Genomic DNA, 22828 nt, shown 5'->3' with positions numbered 1-22828 from the left:
CGAGGCATGGGGTACACATCCGAAACCGTCTTGTCATTGAGCCTTCTGTAGTCCACACAGATCCTGGTGGTCCAATCATGTTTTGGAACTAGAACTACCGGCGAAGCCCAAGGACTATTTGACGGCTCAATTACCCCCATTTGGATAAACTCTTGGATCTCCTGAACTGCCTCTGGTATTCGGTACAGGGTCTGCTGCAGAGGTTGTTGGTCAGGAGTCTCTACTCTATGGGTGGTTAGTGGGGTAAATCCTGGTAAATAAGAGAACTTGTCCCTCTTTGCAGACAGCATCTGCTGCGCTTGCTTTCGTTCTTCCCCGGTTAGTCAGTCCCCTAACCGGACCTCATCTATGGATCTTGCCTGTACTCCATCCTCTATGAGATCAGGCAGTGGAAGATTATTAAAATTTTCCGAGGCTAGAGCACATATAGCGGCTACATCCTCTGTCCTCTTGTGGTAGGGCTTCAGCATGCTAACATGTAACATGTGTCTAACTCCTTTCCCAGAGCAGGGACCGATAACGTAGGTAGTGTCACACTTCTGTTCCATTACCTGATATGGGCCCTGCCAAGCAGCCTGTAGCCTGTCATGTCGGACGGGTTTCAAAACCAAAACCTTCGGACCGACTTGAAAGCTACAGCTCCTGGCTCCTCTATCATACCACATACTTGGGCTTCGAGGTAGAAGCCCAAAATAGTTCCAGAGATATTGTGGTAACGACCGGTCTCTGTTCGCGGACTTCTATACTAAAAACAACACACAATAGACGGTTGATTTTAAGTGTCGAATGTTCCTCCTATTCAGTAGTTTGCATTTCCCAAACGCCATTCGTATAGGTGGTCGGAAACTTGAACGGGCAGAAGTTTCATCTTCACCAGTGTTCGTGTGCCTATCCGAAATCAGTTCCAGGCACTCGATGACCAAACACCACTGCCTGCATTAGTGCGACAAGATGGCCACCAACTCAGTTCCCATGTGTTCGTGCATATGAACGGCAACCACCCAGCTGTACCCTTAGAATACTGAGGTGCAAATTGATTATGTGTCAGGAGAGGTTAACAGGGGTTAACAAGCCCAGAAGTTGTCCACAATACGTACCACATGAACCAAGTATTTTAAGGGTCGGTTACATGGCCCATAGTCCTTTTGCAGGAGCCTAGCCAGCAGGCTCCTCCAGAAGCTCGTGGCATAGGCACATTTGCTACAATCTCAATGGCCAGTACAGCTCTTGGAGAATAGAGTGCTGTACTGTCAAAGGTAAATACTCTCTGGTCTACTCTCTTCTGTAATACAACTCCAATAAACAATGTGCATGCTAGTGGGATAGGACAATTGCAGTCACCACCCTTTCTAGCCCTCACAGGGCCAGTCACGTGCCTTTTAGATTGTAAGTTCATTTTGACAAGGTACATTTCACCTATTGTTTCTGTATATTAAACTTGTTTTGTCAGAATGAATGGTTTGTCTGGGTTTACAGTACTGTAAATAATTGTAATTCTGAAATGGTATTGGTAAGCGCAGTATTTGTTCTAATTACTTTGGTCCTACAACGTAAGTGGCACTTAATAAATGTGGGCCATGTATAAAATATCAATGGGGATTAAATATTTTATTAATACTGGAGTGCAACCATCTTATTTATTTATTTATTTGCTCATTTATTTACCATTGTGCATTATTTGATCATCAGTGGTGTTTTTTTTAAATTCTTTATTTTTGTGTACATCATAGTGATAACATCACATGGGTCCAGCAGGCCCAGACATCTTATGCATTCAGGTTAACAATATGTTACCCATGTCCTGATGAGGGGTCTGTATATGTAGCTGAAGTTGCAATGTTTTCATTTGTAAGCATGAAAGGTGGGCATTGAAGACAATAGGTTAGTCCCCTGCGAAGGCCTTCCGGCCTGGTAATCAGTGGTGTTTTTAACCATCAGTTTTTGTAGAACATCAAGAGAAAAATCATGAAACTCCAACCAACTTTGTTGTCAGCAGATTTCTCTCCCAACTGCAGCATAGATTTCAGCTTATCCACACTAATATACATCAAAATGTAGTATGTTTAAGCTACCAAAAGGTTCAAAGTGTAATATATATATAAATATTTACTTCATCTAAACATTTCATTAATCTTGTATGATAGGAAGAATGGAATGCTGTAGTTTATTGCAAAAACATATATGGGTGATATTTAATTGTAATACGATTTCAAAAGGTATTTAGCGAAATATATACATTTATTTCAAAAGTCCCTGAACAAGAATAAAGACATTCTAGAATTACAAACCTTAATTGTCCTATAGAAGGACAAATGTACTAGCACCAGTGTTAATTTTGTCGACTAACAACTTTAGTCAAATTTTAGTCGACTAAAACTGGACTAAAACTAAACCAATTCAGATGACTAAAATACAACTAAAACTAAAATGGCTTTTTAGTCAAAAGACTGACTAAAACTAAATTCAAATTTGCCACCAAAATTAACACTGCACAGAGGGGCTGTAGAAGGGGCATAAGAGACAGACCAGGACTTGGGAGAAAGACACCTAGAGGTGGTGAGAGAACACAAAGAGACACAGAGGGGCTGGGGAAGGGGCAAAGAGACAGAAAAAGGCATTAACTGAACCTATTAGATTTTAGTTGTGTTGACTAAAATCTACTGGAGATGTAGTCGACTGAAACTAAAACAATTCAGATGACTAAAATGCAACTAAAACTAAATTGAAATTTGCTGCCAAAATTAACACTGATTAGAACCACCCTTCCAGGAATTTGCCCTCAATACCAGATGGACTTCAATCTTAGCATTAACCAACTGAGCTATCCACAAATGATATGCTGAAGGCATCCATGTAACATAGTATACCGTACAGATTTGTCTTTGCATATAACTACAAGAAACTGTTAAAGCTGTAGTATCCTCCGTTAAAACAGATATTAAGTTTATATGTGAATTGTAAATTATACATATATTAAATAGCTTATTTCCTGTGCATGATATATACATGTAATGTAATGTAATGTGCAACAATGTATTTTTGGATACCACTTGTGAATAAAACACTCTAAACAGTTCAATAAATTTGGCAGACTATTTTGTTGCAATTAACAGTTTGTATACTGGCAACAGTAATACCAGTAAGCATGTAGTATACTTATTTGGCTCCCAAGTAATCAATATGGAGCAGATGTCATTACGATAGGAAATACTTGTAACTCCCATGAATGAGGAAAAGATAATATAATTGGCTTTGTTCCATGTATTCCTTAGGCGCTGTGGCAAATATATCTCTTCCCTACAAGTCAAAATTGACAGAGCAGAATTGATGCTACAAAAATAGTCAAAATAAAAAGCAGCATTTTTTTTAAAATAGAATTGTCTTTATAGTTTAGATTACATAAGAGTGCCCAAAGTTTACCCAATTATGTCTCAGAAGATTTCTAACTCAAGTTGTTTTGTTCCATAATAAATGTGGTACGTAGGGGGTTGATTTGAGAGAGAGATTTTTACCAAGTTAATAAGAAGCATCAATCTTTCATGGTCATTGCTCTTTTACTTTAAAAGAAAAAGGAAATATTTAGTATTGTTTTTTTTATTATTCTTTCTAATTTAATCATTAAAAGAGTACAAATGTGACATTCACCCATTCACAATGCCCTGCAGGTAGGTTTGCAGCGATTATAGTACCTGTGGCTGCTGCACCCCAGTATGCATGCTCTGTACCCCTATTCACAGCCAGGAAACTCAGAGTGATTGCTCCAGCATTCCAAGATGGCAGCCACTGCATGAGGAGACTGGCCTGCAGGTCAGAGGTTGGAGGGGGTGTGGTTGAGGGACAGAGCCCGGACAATGATGCATCCAAGATGGGGCTGAGTCCCACAGTCAGTCACATTGACCTCAGGTAATCCCTCCTACAGGTAAGACCAGGTTATGTGATTGAGCCACTCCTTTATAAGCAGATCACACCTTTTCCGTCAGTGCTATGTTGTTTTGTTGTCTGCCTCAGAACTCCTAGCTTTGTTTCCCTGTGTTTCCTGTCCTTGCTGGTTTCCTGACTTCGCCTGCTCTCTGGATTTTGCTGATTGCCGCCAGCCCTGACCTCTGGACCATCTGACTCTGATTTCTACCTGACCCTTCTTCATATACCTTTACATTGGATTGTTTCTGTTATTTTTTTATTAAAGCCCCCGTCCCCTCACTGAACTGTTCTCAACCTCAGGATCTCTGTGGATCATGCTTGTAAGGGAGAGTTGTTACTGTACCTGAGTTCCAGGACTTAACGCAACCCAGTGGTTTGTTACAACAGACGACTAATTCCAGGAAAGTAAAGTAAAAAAACATAAAATAAGGTCTGATGTGTTTAGGGTTTTTGCTTCCTAAGGCACAGCAAACTCCAAGTCCCCCGCTATACTTTATTGTACTGTTACTTACTCACAACCCTGATAGTTCTACTTGTAGTGCATGTAGCATTGTAGCATTGTGGTGACAAAACATGCATGTGTGTAATTAGGGTTGTCACTTGGCCGGTATTTTACCTGCATAATCGGTATTTGAGGATAACCAGTTGGCACCAGTACATAAATATATTTTTCCCAGCAACAACAAGTAGGCTCTGGTGTTCAAAAACAGCTGACCGAGCTGAGCTTTGTGCATGCAGTGATGATCCTCTGCCTGATCCTTAACTGCATGTCTGTATAGATCAGAGCTACACTGATCACAGCTACGTCTGTCAGGTAGGTTCTCCGCTCCAGGCAGGTTTCCAGCGACCTGCTATTTATCATAGAGGAGCTGCTCTTCTGTGATGAGTGACTGCGGAGAAGGTCTGAACTTTGGAAAGAGGGAGTTGGTGCTAGAGCAGTGATACTAGGTCAATGTCACATCCCTTTCCTGCTCTGACTGTGCCTTGCTCCTGAGAGGATCCAATAAGGCTGGGCAGAAAGAAGTCACAACAGCTGCTGCTCACATAATTCTTCTAATCTACTGAGAGATAGTGACAGCTGACTGAACCTTACTTTCTGTTCATCAGTTCTTAAATATTTGTGTGCCTTTTAAATGGATTATAAAAACCACAAGCAATACAAAAAGACATCAAGTGGCTCTGTCACACTCCGCCAAAAAAACAAACATTTCAAGCACAACATCGCCCATATGTGTCACGATGCAGGAACAGTCTTATAAGACTTTTGCTCCATTGGTACATCACCACTGTTAAATTACATAGAACGAACAAAACTCCTAATGACTTGTGTTGACGGGGATTGTTAAGAATAGGACCTATATTCACAAGTTGTGGGAATGCCCGGAGGTGCAATCTTATTGGGAAAGGATTAAGGAATTATTGAGGGATGTTTTTAATAGGGATATTGTGTTAAATAATTGGATGTTTTAACTGGCCAGATCCCTAGATGCTCTGATAAAAACAGAACAAAAGCCTCTACATAAATTGATACTGGCAGCCTGAAGGGCCTTGGCACCATCTTGGCTACAGTGGGAGACCCCTTCTATTGATTTCCACCCCCTGCACCACTCCTCTTCTGCGTCTCACTCTTACTTGCCTTCCATTTCTTTCTCTGTCCTGTGTTTCTTCTTTTTGTGTCACCTGACCTTCAAGGGTGGTTTCAGTAATGGAGATATCATGATTTTTTCATGTACCTTCCAGATTGTTTAATCATAGTGGTGTCGGTGGAGTCTAGGGTCTGATGGTCCTGGGCCTTTCATCAGAAATCAACGCCTCCCAGCATGATACAATTGTTGCTCTATTGTTATGTTATATAACACTAAAAACAACCAGACTGATTGCCTTTTGTTACATGGAGCATTCACTATGTGCACTTATCTTTGTCCTAGTTATTTGTATTGGAAGATACTTTTGAATATTGATCTGTAATTTTGTAATCATTCTGAATGTTTACATATTTTGTGTATCCACTTGTATCCATGTAATTGATTTGGTTATTGACCTTTATAAAAAAGCAGAACCTACCACCATCAAGCTTTGTCAATCTCTCAGCTGTCACTAGTGATGATTGAGGGCAAAAAGGCTTGTGAGACCCTCCATAAACATCAATGTTTCACTCTTGCACATGTGCAAGAGTACAGCTGTAATGTGAGCTCCTGGCAAATGAAGCATCAGGAGCTGAACAGTGCCTTGCAGAACAAAATGGTTTCAGCCACAAAGGACAAGTTCAGGAAAAAGTAAAAACTCCCTTCCATTGCACCCCTAGGCTACTGCACAAGTGAGGCAGTCACCACCTGTGGTCTTTGAAAAAAAAATTAGAGATCCCAGATGGAAACAGAAGCACTTTAATTATTTTGTATGTGTTTTTTTGGTGAGTGAGCATGTATACAAAAAAAAAATCAGATATGCATTTTTTTATTTTTCTTAAAAATTTCTCCTTTGCACGACTTATAAAGTTGTGTAGCTACCAAGTATCCATAAAGTCCACTGTTATTTCAACACATACCCTTAATAACTTCCATCCCCTACATAATACTAAGTACGCGAATCACAGGTTGTGAAATTCTGTTCCGGACAATACCAAATTTTAATAACTGCAATGCAGGTTTAGTTAGTTTATGCTTGTAATACAATCCCAACCATCTTCTAATCTATAGCTAAAAGAAAAGAAACAGATGTATAGGCTTAAGTGGAACATGAATGTGGGTGCAGCTATATTTTTATGTCTAAGTTTCAATTGCTATCCATCGTAATGCATGGAGGGCTAAATCATATATTAGGTGTCACAAGCAGCTGTTTTGCCACAAAAGGGAAGATAAGTTAATGTCACAGTGAAATCAGTTTTGAAGTATCCAGATAAAAAAACAAAACATAAAAACACTGATTCCTATTTCCTGCGTGCCCTTTATGGTTGTTTTTTATATTACTATTTTTTTTGTATTTTTTTACATTTTTTTACAAACTCAACTAATCATAGAAGTTTTATTGCCAAACAGTAGCAGTGGGCTAAGGTTAAAAGATACCTATAGGGTCAGGAACACAAACATGTATTCCTGACCCTATAGTGTTAAAACCATCATCTAGCCCCCCTGGACCCCTCATGCCTCCATAAATATAGCAACATCTTACTGTATTCAAGCCAGAAGCTGTAACTCTGCATGCTGTTTACCTAATAAAAAACAAGCAGTCTGCTGACATCATCAGAAGTGGTTGCCTGATCCAATCGCAATGCTTCCCCATATGATTGGCTGAGACTGACAAAGAAGAAGATCAGAGGCAGAGCCAGCATGATTCAAACACAGTCCTGGCCAATCAGCATCTCCTCATAGAGATGAATTGAATCAATGAATCTCCATGACGAAAGTTCAGAGTCTGCATGCAGAGGGAGGAGATACTGAATGTTTGGATGCATTTTAGGTAGACATGACCCAGGAAGGATCTCTAACAGCCATCTGAGGCGTGGCCAGTGAAGTTATCACTAGGCTGTAATGTGAAAAGACAGTGTTTACAGCAAAAAGCCTGACGGTAATGCTTCTACTCGCCAGGACAAATCCAATAAGTTGTAGTTGTTCTGGTGACTATAGTGTCCCTTAAAAAAAAAAAAAAACGGAAAGGAAAAGAAAAAAAAGGAAGGTAATATATTTATATTCCTATCTATATCTATATATATATGCATTAAAATGACTTATTAAGATGAGTTTACTCTTTAAAACATATATTACACAATATATATTTTTTCCTTTTTTTCATGCTTCACCTAATGATTATAATTAGTGCAAGATATATAAGGTATTGGTATGATATATATGATATGATAGGAAAGCTACAAAAAAAAAAAATAGTAATATTCCATGTTTTTAATGTGCTTGTGTGGACATGTCCCTTTTTTGTCCTCTAACGTTGACCATGCCATTGAATCAAGTGTGAATGCTATACTACTACTTACTTGCATATTTCATCTTCTGGGTCCTCAAGCCCAAATTTCTCATCAAAGGTCAGTTGTATGCGTACATTTTCCTCCATTGATATTAATCTCCATACCAACACTGTGCTCCGTGGATAAGCATGTGGGAACTTGGGGCTGTGTATACTTCCATTGAAAGAAGCCAAAACAATCTTCTCATGCTGGGAATCTTGTACTCCTATTAAAAATTACACAAAAATTCACATATGAAATAGATAAAAAAAATAATAACTTATTTTTGAGTATATCATGCCATGAGTGTGTGCTAGGGTTCGATTTCATGAACATTTTAAAAGCAGAACATTTCACACAAAACTGTTTCTTCTCAAACACTTTGCAATTCAATAATGATTTGTAGATCAATAATTTATTGCATAAGGCATATTTTACTACTAACTCATAAAATTATTTGGTTCTTTGGTGTGAAAGCAAGGTCATAGTAAGTATTATAAAATAGTATATCCTACTAACGTAAAAGCACACTATAGTCACCAGAGCCACTACAGCTCATTGTGGTGGTTCTGTGGAATGCAATCTGTCCCTAAAGGGTTAGTGGTGTAAATGCTACCTTTTTCAGAGACAAGGCAGTGTTTACACTGCTGTCTAAGTTCACTCTATTGGCAGTAACTTGGACAGCCATTAGAAGGACTTCCTGGACAAAGTCCTGCAATCTTTGCAGGACCTATGTTCAGCGTCTCCATGGAGACGCTAAATGTTACCCATAAAGGAGCATTTATTTAATACCTCTCTATAAGGAGATGCTGATTGATGTGCTTCGCTATGGGGAAGCAATGAAATGGCTGAGATCACTAGAATTTATGATCTTAGCCACAAAGATGAGATTGGCAGCAGAGACCAGTGTGCCTTCAGAAATAAGTTAAGTTGAAAGCTTTTTTAAACCTTTGCAGGGGAAGCGCGATAATCTAAATAGTGACAAGAACGTTTTAATCTAAATATTGACAAGAAATGTTTGCATTCCTAGCCTTATAGTGTACATTTTCTTTGATAATCATACCTTATAAAAAACATAAAATAAAAAAACTGTTATAATTCATTTAAGATTTCTAAACTGTATGCTCTGAATCTGAAAGTACATTAATCACAATACACTGATAGTGTGACAGGTAGAAATTAGGAAACAGGGTGTTGGTCCTTGTACATATTTGTACAACCAGATATTGCTGCAGAGTACACCCAGAAAATTGTTCCACATCTCGGTGCAGTGTGCTAGTGACTCCAAAAATGTATTTGTAACCATTTATTGAATGAATAAATGTAAAGAACTTAGTTGTTGAGTTATGATCTTGTAATGCGTTAATCTTTGGGCATATAAACAACATAATAAATGAAGGAGGAGACAACAAATCTGGTTACAATGAAGAAGTGGGACTCATTTCTTCACTGATTTCTGGAGTAGACAGTAAGAGTGGAAGGAGAATGATCAGAACCTCAGGTCAGTTATAAACAATAATTACATTGAGTCTCCACTAGGCTACTACTAGGGTAGGTGCAATGAATCAAGACTGTGCGACTTCATAAATATGGTGGGACAAAGAGCATACCATTTATAAGTCTCCTGTACAGCTTTTCAGTTTGTATAATTGTTTTCTAAGCCAACGATGAACATAAGGACTCAGGTTTCCCCAATAAAAGTGTATACTACGAAAAGTCACTACATTGTGTCCTATCTTTACCCTGTACACAAGGAAAGATGGAGCTCCATAGGGCTTACTGATGGATTTAATGCATTTTTGGACACACATACGAAATTACAAGGAGATGCATTGTTCTTATACTGGAAAGACTGGAAACATGTCTACTGAGATTTAGAAGAAGCAACCATTAATCAACTATGGATAAACACCGATAGTGTGTGCAGATACCAGGAGCTGGCCTAGAATATGGCTGCGATAGGGTGAATATCTGGATATGAAAGTGAGTAGGTGTGCAATGGTACTGTGCCTTTAAGAGGGAACTTATGTTTATAAAAGGTAAAAGGTTTAAAGCATAAATGGGATATATCTGGATAAGAAATCGGTATCTTATAGACATATAATACATAAAGATAAGATACCGATTTCTTATCCAGATATATCCCATTTATGCGTTTTAAGTATATCTATCTATCTATCTTGCTTTTACCTTTTATAAACATCAGTTCCATCTTAAAGGCACAGTACCATTGCACACCTACTCACTTTCATAGCCAGATATTCACCCTATCTCAGCCATATTCTAGGCCAGCTCCTGGTATCTGCACACACTATCGGTGTTTATCCATAGTATTTTTTCTATAGGTTTTAGTGGATTCCTATTTTTTCCAGTTTTTGAGCGGCCCAGTGCCAGTCCTACTCCCTCACCCCTGGTTAACACATTAGGTGTACCAGATACAATTAGTTTAACCATTATTCAACAACTATTGGATTTCATAGAAGAGAATATGTATATCTATTTACAAGCCTGCTCTGAGGTCCAGTACATTGTAAAATGTTTGTTTTTTTTCGAATTAATTTCAGTACTAGATAAAGAAAAAAATAGCTTATTTCAGATTTTTGGGATAGAGGCAGACCAAAATGAGGCCACGCATATCTCAGTCAAGTAATAGATGATAACTATATCAATTTGTTTTTCCTTGTATGTTGGTCTGCTGCACACATAAAATATATACTAAAAGTGCATGTTTGAAAAACAGCTAAGTTTCACTTATTTGAAGTTTATGAAAATTACCTGCTTTCTCTGAAAAAATGGAATAATACCAGGAGGTAAAATATGAGTTTTCTTAACTTACTTTTAAAAGGACATTTATTCACTGCTATGCACACAATTTGCGCTCTCTTTAATAAACTGCAGTTTTATTCATCACTATAACAGTGTTTGATTCCTTGCAAGATACTTTACTAATCAAAATGTTGGGCAGACTTTAGACAGAATACTTTATCTACCGGATATGTACAGTACAGGTAGGAGCAATGCAAACTTCCTTGTTTGTCTTGAAACCACAAACTCGTAAAACGTAATCTATTCCTTTGGGAAGGACTTTAGTTATTGAACACGTTTGTTATTGTAGCTCAACAATCTGTTAAAATGCAAGCACACTGTACATTTCTCTATTTATAGAATGCCGAAATCTCACACACAGCTCGTGAAAAATGCTTAATTGAGTAACAATATCCAGTATATAAAAAATGCAAACAAAAGCACTTCAGCTGAAATAAGAAATTTGTTAATAACCACACCTGGGTGCTACAAAAAAAAAAAGAAATGGCCCATAAATTGGACAATATATTTAGATTGAGGGGCCATAATGCACATTAATAGTCAAAATCTATTCTGAGAAATCGAAGATTGCCAAACATTTGGATAAATCGGGATTAGTCTAAAATAGAATGCACAGAAGGTTCTGTATTAAAATAAAACAAAAAAACTTGTTATTGTAGCATTTATGTTTTCTTACTCCAAAATAAACATAGCCAGCTCAGCACAGTGTTGGGATTTTAGATCACGTTACAGCAGTGCCATAAAAAAAATCTAACTTTATTAGGGCTTTATTTGTTGAAATAGAGATATGGTGTGTGCAACATGCTTAAAAAGAATGTGATACAATTTTACAAAATGAGTATGTTGTGTACCACCACCAACAGGAGGGTACAGCCCATAATCTGTTAAGGGAACCATACATTCTTTGGGGTCCGCATGGGGCCCTGTAATGCTACATGGTCCAGTTGAGCACTGGATCACATTGCGAAATCTGTTGATGGCACAGATCCTTACAAGGTAGTGACTCTCCACATGCATGAGCCGCATGGGCGGAAGTGATGTCCGATCTAATACTCCCAATGCTAAGAGAAGGCCATGCAGGAACACAGAAACAGCCCCCTGAGTACAGCCTGCAGTCGGTGCAGAAACCCCACCAGACCACTTATACCCACTTTGATTCACTGGTTTTGAATTGATTAACTGATTTGTGATTTGTGTTTTTGATTTTATGTGTAGTTGATGGATTTAAATTGATCTGTGCTTCTGTGCCACTGCTTGAACTTTGGCAACTGTAGCTTCTTTCCTCACACACTTTGTGACACAATGAAAGGTATTTTTATAACATTTTTGTAGAAAAAAAAGTATTCTAAAATGTAGAGGTGATGGTGGTGCTAGTGGCCATCCCCTTTTTCAACCACTCAGAAAATAAGAATGAAAAATAAATTACTCCTGCCACTCCCTGTTTTTTTTCAAATGCCTTTCATTGAGGTTTTGTCCTGCCTAACAGTGCCTGTTACCTCTGCAGACACAGTTTAGAGAAGCTGATAGGGCACTGCTTTTTTTCCATACTAAAGGACAGTCAAAATGTTTTCTAAGGAAAAAGTGATAGGAAATGAGCAATTAATGATCCACTCACCCTTCCCACCCTAACAAGAAAAAAGCATATGCACGCATGCAGTCTATAGTGTGATTGATCGTTATTTAATATTTGGATAAAAGCAGTGCCCTATCAGCAGCTTCTATCCACTGCACGTGTGGAGGTAGCAAGCACAGCAAGATTTAGCCAGGCAGGGTGATACCACTACATTGAAAGGCATTAAAAAATAGGGAAGCGGACAGCTGCAGCGGCAGTAATTTAATTTGTAAACGGAAAAAAAAAGGAAAGGAAAAAGTGAGTGGGCAACTAATGACCCACTCGCCTGTTCAACTGTAATTTATTTTTTGTTAAATCTCTCTTTTCAATTAAAGGACCCCTGCTGCCACTAACTAGAGTTTGTTTTTTTAACTGAAGGATGGTCACTGATGCTATGGATCATTTTTGGATAAATCCCATATTTTCAAATTAATTTTTTCCTTGATACAAGAAAGCAGAAAGGAAAATCAATAGGTCATTCAAAAAAAAAAATGCTTTCTTACTTTCTATTTTTTTGTTAATCCAAATATATAGTAATCTAATTTTGGCAACTCAGAGCTGGCATTGCAAAAATGGCTGATAATCTGAATTCATTACGCTATGCAATATTGCAACTGACTTTACCTTTACATTTATAGGCAACATTTTTTTTAGACAGAAAATAGATGAACCACCTGGCTGAACTGTAGATATGTTTCCAAGTTGTCTACATCGTACTACATTTTTAAAAAGCTCAGAACATATTGTTCAGGATTGGACATTCTCCAATGGGACATCTCTTGTTCATCGTATTAAATAAACATGTGCAAAAATGTGAGAATCCACAAAATAAAAGCGAACAGAAACTTGAAATCTACAAAGACTCACTTAACATATTGCATTTGCCCCTTGGGGGCTTTCTATTAAGAAATAAATGAGTATTGATAACCAATGCCTGCCTCCTTTCTGAGTCTCCCCATGAAGAACTAGGGTTCCATGGGCTCTGTATAAGCATTTATGCAGAACTTGTATCGGTATGACCCCCTCTAAAAAGCAATTGGATATCCTTTCCCCAATTGATCATATAATTGACTTCTTTTCTATGGCGACTTGCTTTTTTGATCTATGTAGTTCAGTTTATTTGTTGCAGTTATGATTTATGTCCGTTTACATTTGATAGCCTTTTAAACTGTGCTGCTGCTTCGTTCTGTTAAATAGGTGCAATTTATTAGCACTAGAATGCAATCTGGAAGATGCTAAGTTGTATTTTATTGTTTTCAATAGGGGGGGGGGTTGTATTTTTTAATAAATTAATATTATCTCATCACTGAAGAGGAAAAAAATATTTCCAATGTGCACTCCAAATTATCAAACAGAACCTCAACTAATGTGGAGCATTTTGATTGATAGACATGATAGGGGCTATATCCAACTTCTTACCATCTTGTTAGGAGGAGTGCAATCATATTTAGGCTCCTATAAAATGCTGCAATGCACGCCATAAATAGATGACAAAATTTGTCAAAATCCTAATTTACAGTTACATCATTCTTGTGTTATAAACTTTATTAACAGGACATTGAAGTGGACTGGGTGCAGAGTCCCTGTTCCCTTAACCGTGTAATGTAAAACATAGCAGTTTTAGACACTCACTAGAGGCGCTTCTTTGATTCACCTTGATTCACACTGAGTTTAACTCCATGAAATGACACTGGGCATCCTCACTCTTTGCAAGAAGATGTCCAGCATCTTGAAAATCCCCATAGTAAAGAATTAATTCAATGCTTTCCAATAGGGAAGGTCAAATGCGGTTGCGGCACTCGCCGCGCATGTACATTAGGATCCCCATCTTCTGATGGGAGAAGGAGGCTGGTGCAGCACCAAGGGACCACGGCGAGGATATCTGGTAAGTAAAATAAAGTTGTTTTAACCCTTTCACGGTCACAGACGGTAGGGCGGTTGGAGGCAGAGGGACAGTATATTGTTGGGAACAGAGTTTTGCATTCCTAACACTACAGTGTTCTTTTAATGTATATTCTGACCAGTGTTCACTTATTTTTTTTATATTTTAAGCTTATTTGGGCAAGCTGCTGATTCAGTCTGTTTTGTTAGAAGTTTGTTTTGTTCACCTATTGTACAACGCTGCAGGAATATGCTGGTGCTGTTTAACCCCTTAAGGACCAAACTTCTGGAATAAAAGGGAATCATGACATGTCACACATGTCATGTGTCCTTAAGGGGTTAAATAATTGTCATTAAACCTAAGTAAGGTCTTTCCATGAAGGTCTGATGAGAGATGAACAAGATACCGACTGTTATGACCATTGTGGAGAGAATGGCCATGCAAGCTTTTCATTAACAGTAGGTATGGTCAAAAAAAGATATCAGCAATTGCAAAAATCACTTTTTAATATTGCAAAATTTGTGTATCTATCTTAGTTTGGTATGCTCAATAAGATGCCCAGCTGCAATTTTGGTGGAACATCTAGTGACATAATACATTCATAAGTGAATTTGACACTGGCTGTTACAAGAAGGCCAGCACTGCTGAACTTCAAACCGATGTTTGAATTTACAATCAGTATGTACAGTATATATACATACACCCAGACTCTCGCAAGACAACTGTGGTACATATTTTTGGTTTATGGCTGCAGAGATATATAGTTATTGAGAAACTTTACTGACAAAGCCTCTACCATGGTGGAAACAAAATAGAAGTCTATATAAAGTTGTCAGTTTTTCCTCTAGTAATCCCAGTTGATTCATAAAGTATATATTAGTTTTTCCATGTAAAGAAAATATTTTCAGATTACAGTGGAATCGGAGTTGAGCTCTTGACACGTTCCATGGAAGGACTATTCAAGGCAGACAGTGAAAAGATGTTTTGTCTTTTTATCCAACTTTGGTTAAAGTTTTAAGCAGGATGTTAAATCTATACTGATACCGGTACAGAGAGGAGATGCTGCAGACCACACACACAGCATAAAAGCATATAATCCTATGGTTTAAAGAGGAGGTAAACCAGTTTGCCATAAAATGATCTATAAAATGTCAAAGACAGTTAAAGTTAAAAGACACCTGGTGCTTTCATTGCAAAACATGACAGAAACCTTTCAAATCTGCAATTAATTTTATCTATACATTATACTAAGTGCATGGATTCCAAATGTATTAATGTGCAGATTTAACACACCAGGGCTTTTCTTACTTTTGATCTTTCGGCTGTTTGGCAGATAGCTCCATAATTTGGTGTGATTATGTGGTATTGTCATATTTAAGGAAACCAAATTAGGGAGCTGTCTACTAAACAGTTATGTAATTTGGTATACACATAAAGGTACCAATTTAGAGAGCTATCAACTAAACACTGAAAGATTAAAATGAAGAAAAGTTATTTTATTAATTTTGATTATTACACTGTTAATTAGATTGCTCCCTAATTTGTTAACCTTTTGTGGGAATGCCAAATTCAGGGATAATAAAGGAGCTATCTACTAAATAGTTGACTAATTTCATTAGTCAGAATAAAAAAACCAATAAAAAAACAAGCCAAATCTATTGGCCGAAATTCACATGAACCAGATTGCTCATTCAATTTGTTTGAATGAAAAAAAATTCTGAGACAAATTGATTTGGACGAGGATTGTGCAACACTAGATGGCAATGCATGTGCATGTCTACACATTATCAGGAAAGTCTTGCAAGAGGTCATTCTCACTGTGCATGCTCTGCTAGTGCAGAGCTCTTAGTGGGTTCACTATTTCTGCTGCATGATCTTTATTTTTATTTTATTTTTTGAGAATTTGGGGATTCTTATTTTTGGTTTGTTACATTAATATTATTATTATTATTATAGGACCACTATAGGCACCCAGACCACTTCAGCTTAATGAAGTGGTCTGGGTGCCAGGTCCATCTAGGATTAACCCTGCCTGCTGTAAACATAGCAGTTTCAGATAAACTGCTATGTTTACAAATGGGTTAATCCAGCCTCTAGTGGCTGTCTCACTATTTTCACAGTGAGATTGAGAATGCTTGCCTATGGACTGACTGAATGCGCGCGTGGCTCTTGCCAGGCATGCGCATTTAGCCGAAGAGCGAGGAGAGTCCCCAGCGCCGAGGGAGCCCGGCGCTGGAGAAAGGTGAGTGGTTAACCCCTTCATCCCCTTAGAACCTGGCGGGAGTGGGACCCTGAGCTTGTTTTCCTAGCACTATAGTGGTCCTTTAAATTTGGCTTTTTTGAGGAAAGAAAACTTCAAATGATAAGTATGCAGGTTTTACTGTTTTTTGAAAATGTACTTTTGGCATATTAGACTTCCTTAAAATGATTAGGCTGAGGGAGTAGGTAGGGACAAATTTAGAAGGTGGTGGATAGGTACTAGGAGACAAAAGCAACCCAAGGAGGATGGAAGGATGGGAGATGCCTATTTTGTTGAACTATGGACCCAGGACACTGGACATTACTTGAGCACTTTTGAACCCATATTGATTTATTTGGGTGACTCCTAGGTCCTACTGGGTCAAAATAAATGCAGAGCCCAGGAGACTGGGCTTCATCTCTTAAATGTAATCTTTGACTTTGCTACCAAAAGGATGAAACTTAGTGTAGGAGCTACTCATCAGAGGTTTGGGAGTGAGGGGATGCATTCTTACATTTCTGTGGCTTTCAGTGCTGTTGTGGAAAATACTGGAAATGTTTGTCCAAGTTGTGTTACTATGGCAATTGAATACCCCATGCACTTTTTTTTTTAATGCTCACAATGGTAATTACTGGGTGGTGATTGCAACCAGCTGTGGTAGACTTTACTAGCATTAGACCATTAAAAATAGCAACATGGTAGAGAAAATGTTGATAATTTGTGGCTGCTACTATGTAATTACTATTGTTAATAAAACCTTATAGCAAATATATAGCAACATCTTCTTAAGGGTTATTACGTTTGTAGGGGTTTATAAGAATATCTTTATCTGTCTCATTAGAGATTTTTGTATTTTAGCTGAAAGGTAAGGTAAGTAGGTAGTTTAGGATTTAGAGGCTTGCTTTGATGTGGCACGTGAACTTCTATTTTATTGGTCATTGGAGAGATACTAAAAACCTCCTCTAATTAAAATTTCCATAGGGATATGGGATAGTGTGCAGGTAACTTGTTTGCTTCTATTCTATGTATTTGGGTTGATGAATACTATATTGCCAATGCTGCCACCCAAGAGTAGTGGGAGTTTGAGCACAGGGCATAATTCTGTATGAAGGGTAAGTATCATTATTCATTTAAGATTGATTTAAGTTATGCTGAAAATGCAGATGGCAGGATTAGAACTTAGCTGTAATGCATGTAACCATGGGTCCATCACTATTATCATTAGTAAAGACCATTAGTGGTCGAGATTATGTGATGATTGGAAAATGTTGAAAATATTAGGTCCCTTGATTATTATTATTATTATTAATAATATTATTATTGATAAAGCGCCAACAAATTCTGCAGCGCTGTATAATGGGTGGACTAACAGACACTTTAGCAGACAAGTTGGACGCGCAGGAATTGAGAGCCCTGCTCAATAAGCTTACATGCTAGAGGGAGTGGGGTATAGTTGCACAAAAGGTAAGGGTAGGGTAAACAAGTAGGATAGTATTCACAGAGAGCTCAGTGTTTAGTTTTGATGATAGTTGCAGGGGAGGAATCAGGGTTGGAAAGCAGTTTAATTAATTAGCTGAAGAAAGTTTTCAAAGATTTTTCAAAGGAGTGGAGACTGGGTGAAAGTCTATCAGAGAGGGGAAGGGTGTTCCACAGGAACGGTGCGGCCCTAAAGAAGTCTTTAAGGTGAGCATCAGAGGTAGAAATTACATTTTTAAATTCTAAAATAAGATGCATGTAGTTTGAAAATGCACTACAAAGTGCATACTACATGGTGATTTATTGAATATCATAGAGATTTCAGTTTAGACCTGTGGTTTGCACTGTCTCTGATTCTTTGTACAATTGAGCCCTTTTGGAATAAGGTAGAATGGAAGCTCACTGAAAAGCAATTTTTAATTGAATAAAACTATTATTGGATTAGAGGAAACTATTAGCGGATGGTTTATAGCACTCTATGTTACTATATTGTAAGCACATAATGTACCAATATGCTGAACATGTGGACAGTTCTTTAAAAATATTTGCTGTATTTAGAATGTGAATGATTTATGGCTATCAACTATGCTTTTTAAAGTAACCCTTATTTATCAAGCATTGCACAATGTATATTAAGATACATTTTATCTGGCTTTATTGCTATACTTTGTCTTACCACTAGGTGTGATACTGAATCCTTTTCAACATAGTCGTCAAGACTGAAGCAAAGAACAAATGAACCACTGCTAAATAGCCACTGGGAATAATATATGCATATATTTCCAAGCTGGAAATGTAATTCTCAACATGCTAAAGAGAGACATTTATCTTTGGAAAATGATTGACAGCTAGCTGTTGGAAGGGTGCAATAAAAGTGAGAGTCGCCTATGTTTAGTCACCATTAAACATTGGTGTATTAGCATGTATGTAGATCATGAAGGTCATTTCTCTTCAAGGAAAGATTATACATTCATGATTTATGACCATGTCACTGGAAGGCCAATGTGGGTACATAACAAAATGGAAACAGAAGAAACTGAATAGATTAAAGACTTTATCATGCCATAGATGAACACAACTATACTCATAACCTCAAGCAATATTACTCACGTTTTTTATAGCTATGATATCACCTTTATTTTGGTGGTAGAGTTCATATTGGGTTCCTTTAACAAATCAATACATTAGTGATCAGTTTTGGTCAAATACTGAGGTCTTTAATGATACAGGGCTCTGGAACTATCTGAAATTTAGATGGTCTGTTATATCTGTTTTGGTGTTAGTAAGTTACACTATTCATCAGGAAATAGCTCTGCAGTGAACATGATTCTAGCATAATGACATATAGCTCTTCAGAATATGAAATAATGGTTAAGATGAATGATTTCAAGATATGGATACATGATCTTAACTTTTCATACACTGAATAAAATGAACCTAGTTTGCCACACCTTGGTCTCCAAAGGATATGAATCCATATGCAGCCTCTGGTAGATGACTAAGGGCCCAGAATCGCATGCATATTGCATTCTTTCCTCATGACAACAGGAAAAGGCTTGAGGAACAAATTTCGAACTAAACTCTTTTTTTCCTTCCACTGCTTGATAAAACACAAATACTTACAGAACCTTCAAGGCAGAAGTCCCAGTAGGTGATCTGTGGGGCACTATTAAGACATAACGACAGGGGGAGAAGAATATATACCTGCCAATATGAAGGCTAATTTGTCAGAAAGTGCAGGATTACTTGTGCCTCTGATTTGTAAATGGAGCACTAACTTATCTCTTTTTATATTTTGAATTTTTATTTTATTTTTGTTGTGCATGGTTTGACAAGATGATATACGTTGCTACAACAGCAAACATAATCACAGCAATATCACAGGTTTCTACATATGTGGCATTGGAGTGTAAGCACATTTTTAACATTTTTAAAACGTGGTAAGTCATTCTAGTGATTTGACATGCAAGTATCAGCATTAGGAGATATGTTCCTTAAGCATTGTCATCAGTAGTGTATTTAAGCTATAAACAGGCTTGAACAGTTATATCCTTAAGTTTACATAGCTATGTCTAGACGCTTTATGCTGTAGGTGTTTAGGCTATTAGGCATGGAAAACATAGGCTAACAACATACTATAGGTACAGAAACATTCTGAGTGCTGGCTAGCATCCCCCATCCACTGAGTTGGGTTACGGTAGAGTCACCCTGCTTCGGTCTATCAACAAGCTTTAATTCTAACATGCAATTAGGTCGGTTTTTACCCTGCCTAGCTGGCTGAAAGTGTGAACACGGTTCCTTATAGGCATGGCATTAAGTCAGCGACACACTGTCATTAACTAAACATGTAATATATGCAAACCTAAAATATAAACTAACAGAAGGTAGCATTAGTTCAGATGCATCTGAGGGGTGCATACTAGGGAAGACCTGTTCAGCGGTGTCTGCAGGAGAAAGTCCCGGCTTGCGAGTATGCATAGCTCGCGTGTCAGTCCTCCGACCTGCCCTCTCCTCACATTGGAGGGTTGGAGCCTCACCAGTGTGGCCCGTTCAGCCGATGCCCCGCTTGTGCGTAAGTGATGCAGGTGTCTGGCTGGGAGCTGCTATGGTCGACTGCTTGCAGAGTAGTACAGTCTCTTGGGTAAGTGGTCTGTACCTGCTCGGATCCTCCAGCCCGGGTTGTAGCGGAGAGCACTTCCCTGTGTCCTCGGGTCCCTTTCCCATACGTGGGGGGACCATGGGCCCTCCGGAGCCTTGCTCTCCCGATGCTCCTTTGGGTGTGTGGACGGTGGGTCGGCTCTTTTTATATTTTGAACACATTTTTCTTTTTTCAATATGAGTAGTCAATGACTGTAAACTAAATATTTCAAGCTATGTTCCATGAATATACATTATTATCCTTAATACTAGAAAAAAATACTGTAGACACCATGCACTTTGAGAAACCCTAACATTTACGGTTGTTGAAAAATGTTCGATGAAACATTTGGTCAGGAAAATTCTTTCCAACATGATGTTACAATAATTGTATTTGAATACTTTAAAAGCAATCTTACAATGTCTACTCAGGGGGGATAACATAGGGTCAAGAGTATCAGAGCAATGGATTTTGCAGTCGGTGGAGATGTTATATTTTGCAGGAAGAAATTCTGTCTGTACTTTATACTTTTGTTCACGTGTTATGTGAAACGGGGGAGACAATGGAAGATAGTCATCAGAGAATAAGTAACTGACTACTTAAATTAGAGCTTTTTTTATTGTTATGTTCCCACAATAAAGTAGCAACCTCCTGTTGTTTTGCTTATTATCGCTCCAGTTTATTTTTGTTTTACAATCACAGCCTATATATCATTTAGACAAATAGCAGTATATTTTTTATCTTTTCCCCTTTGAAAAATAAATTAGAGCTACAGACTCTTTTCAAATGGTCATTTAATAGCTGTATTAAAGATCTGCTTCATTTTTGATATGACTATGTTTCAGTCCAGGAGATAAATAATAATACAATGTAATGCCACTCACAAACTCTATCTGACGATCAATTGCCAGTACATTTTATGAAAATCAATTTACATTTCACAGAATTGAAGATCTCATCCTCATGATCAAACTTTAAAGAAGAGTCACCAGTGAAGTCCCCATTCAAACTATCAGAATAAACCCATTCCACAAAGTTCCAACATGATTTCCCCCTGAATGTACAAAATATGAATCAGGGTTAATATATTAACATATGAACATGAGTTACAAAAAAATAGAACTACCATTCTTGAAAATCCCCTATTTTCCTGATAAAATGTACAATGTGTAGAAATGTCAAAATGAAAAATGCTTAAAATAAAATGCTGTGCAGCCTCCAAAATATCTGGTGCAAAGCTTGTCTAATAAAAACAAGAGCAAAGAGATCTGTACAAGGCCAGCCATTATGAATATTAGAAATAACCAAAACTCAATACTCAGAAAAATTTCATTCACTCTAGAGCGGTAGTGGTTCTTGTAGGGTCTAGCAGGCTATTAACAGAGCAGGAGATAAGAAATTGAAAAGTAAACAAAATGTGTAAATAAAATATATTTAACATTTAGATTTTTCTTACAGGAAGTGTTTATGAAGGCTATGAACATCACCTGCAGGGAGCAGTGACAAGGGCTGTATAAACAAAGCTACTAACCTCCTAAACTCCTAATTCCTAAATGGCAGATAACTGAACAGTGAGACTACATTGGCATGATCTATACATCAAAACTGCTTCATTAAGCTAAATTAGTTTTAAGGACTACTGATGGCCTATGCTATCATAATAATTTGTTGAATTAAAAAAAAAAAAAAAGAATCAGGTCACTCCATGTTTATCCACGGACATTTACCCCTTGAAAGAATACAAACAGGTATTCCTGACCCTACAGTGCTAAAATAACTGTTTAGGTTCATGGCCATACTTGCTTCCTTTTGAAAAGGTGATTTTACTCGCTCAAACTTGCTGATCTCAGCCAATCCAATGCTTCCCCATAGGAAAGCATTGGGAGGCTGTTGCACATGTTCTGCAAAATGCAGCATCTCCTCATAGAGATGCATTGAATCAATGCACCTCCATGGGAATAGTTCAGCGCCTCCATGCAGAGCATGGAGATGCTGAACGCCAATGCTGCACACTGTGCAGCTCTGACACAGGAAGCACCTCTAGTGGCCATCTGAGTGACTGCCACTAGGCAGTAATGTTAACTCCTGCAGAGAGAGGCTGTAGACAACAGAACTATACATTAAGCTGTATTTGTTCTAGTGACTATTTTGTCCCTTTAACCCCTTAGGACCAAACTTCTGGAATAAAAGGGAATCATGACATGTCACACGTCATGTATACTTAAGGGGTTAAGGATAAAGGCAGCTGTCCAAGTTCTGAATCAAAACAAAACCTAGAA

The 22828-nt window shown here is 37.9% G+C and overlaps 1 protein-coding gene across 2 annotated transcripts in view; it reads right to left on the bottom strand.

Annotated features, from left to right (window-relative positions):
- Nucleotides 1-22828, bottom strand: part of PDGFC (platelet derived growth factor C) — a 289779-nt gene that overhangs the window by 114803 nt on the left and 152148 nt on the right. For both annotated transcript variants that reach the window (XM_063458241.1, XM_063458242.1), the window contains one exon: nt 7907-8102. In XM_063458241.1, coding sequence (XP_063314311.1) covers nt 7907-8102 — 196 coding nt within the window. The remainder of the gene's footprint in view (nt 1-7906; nt 8103-22828) is intronic.

The sequence above is a fragment of the Pelobates fuscus genome, chromosome 6 (genome assembly GCF_036172605.1).
Source record: "Pelobates fuscus isolate aPelFus1 chromosome 6, aPelFus1.pri, whole genome shotgun sequence".
Lineage (NCBI taxonomy): Eukaryota > Metazoa > Chordata > Amphibia > Anura > Pelobatidae > Pelobates > Pelobates fuscus.
The sequence above is the reverse complement of the archived record's forward strand: the minus strand, read 5'-3'. Positions and strand labels throughout refer to the sequence as shown.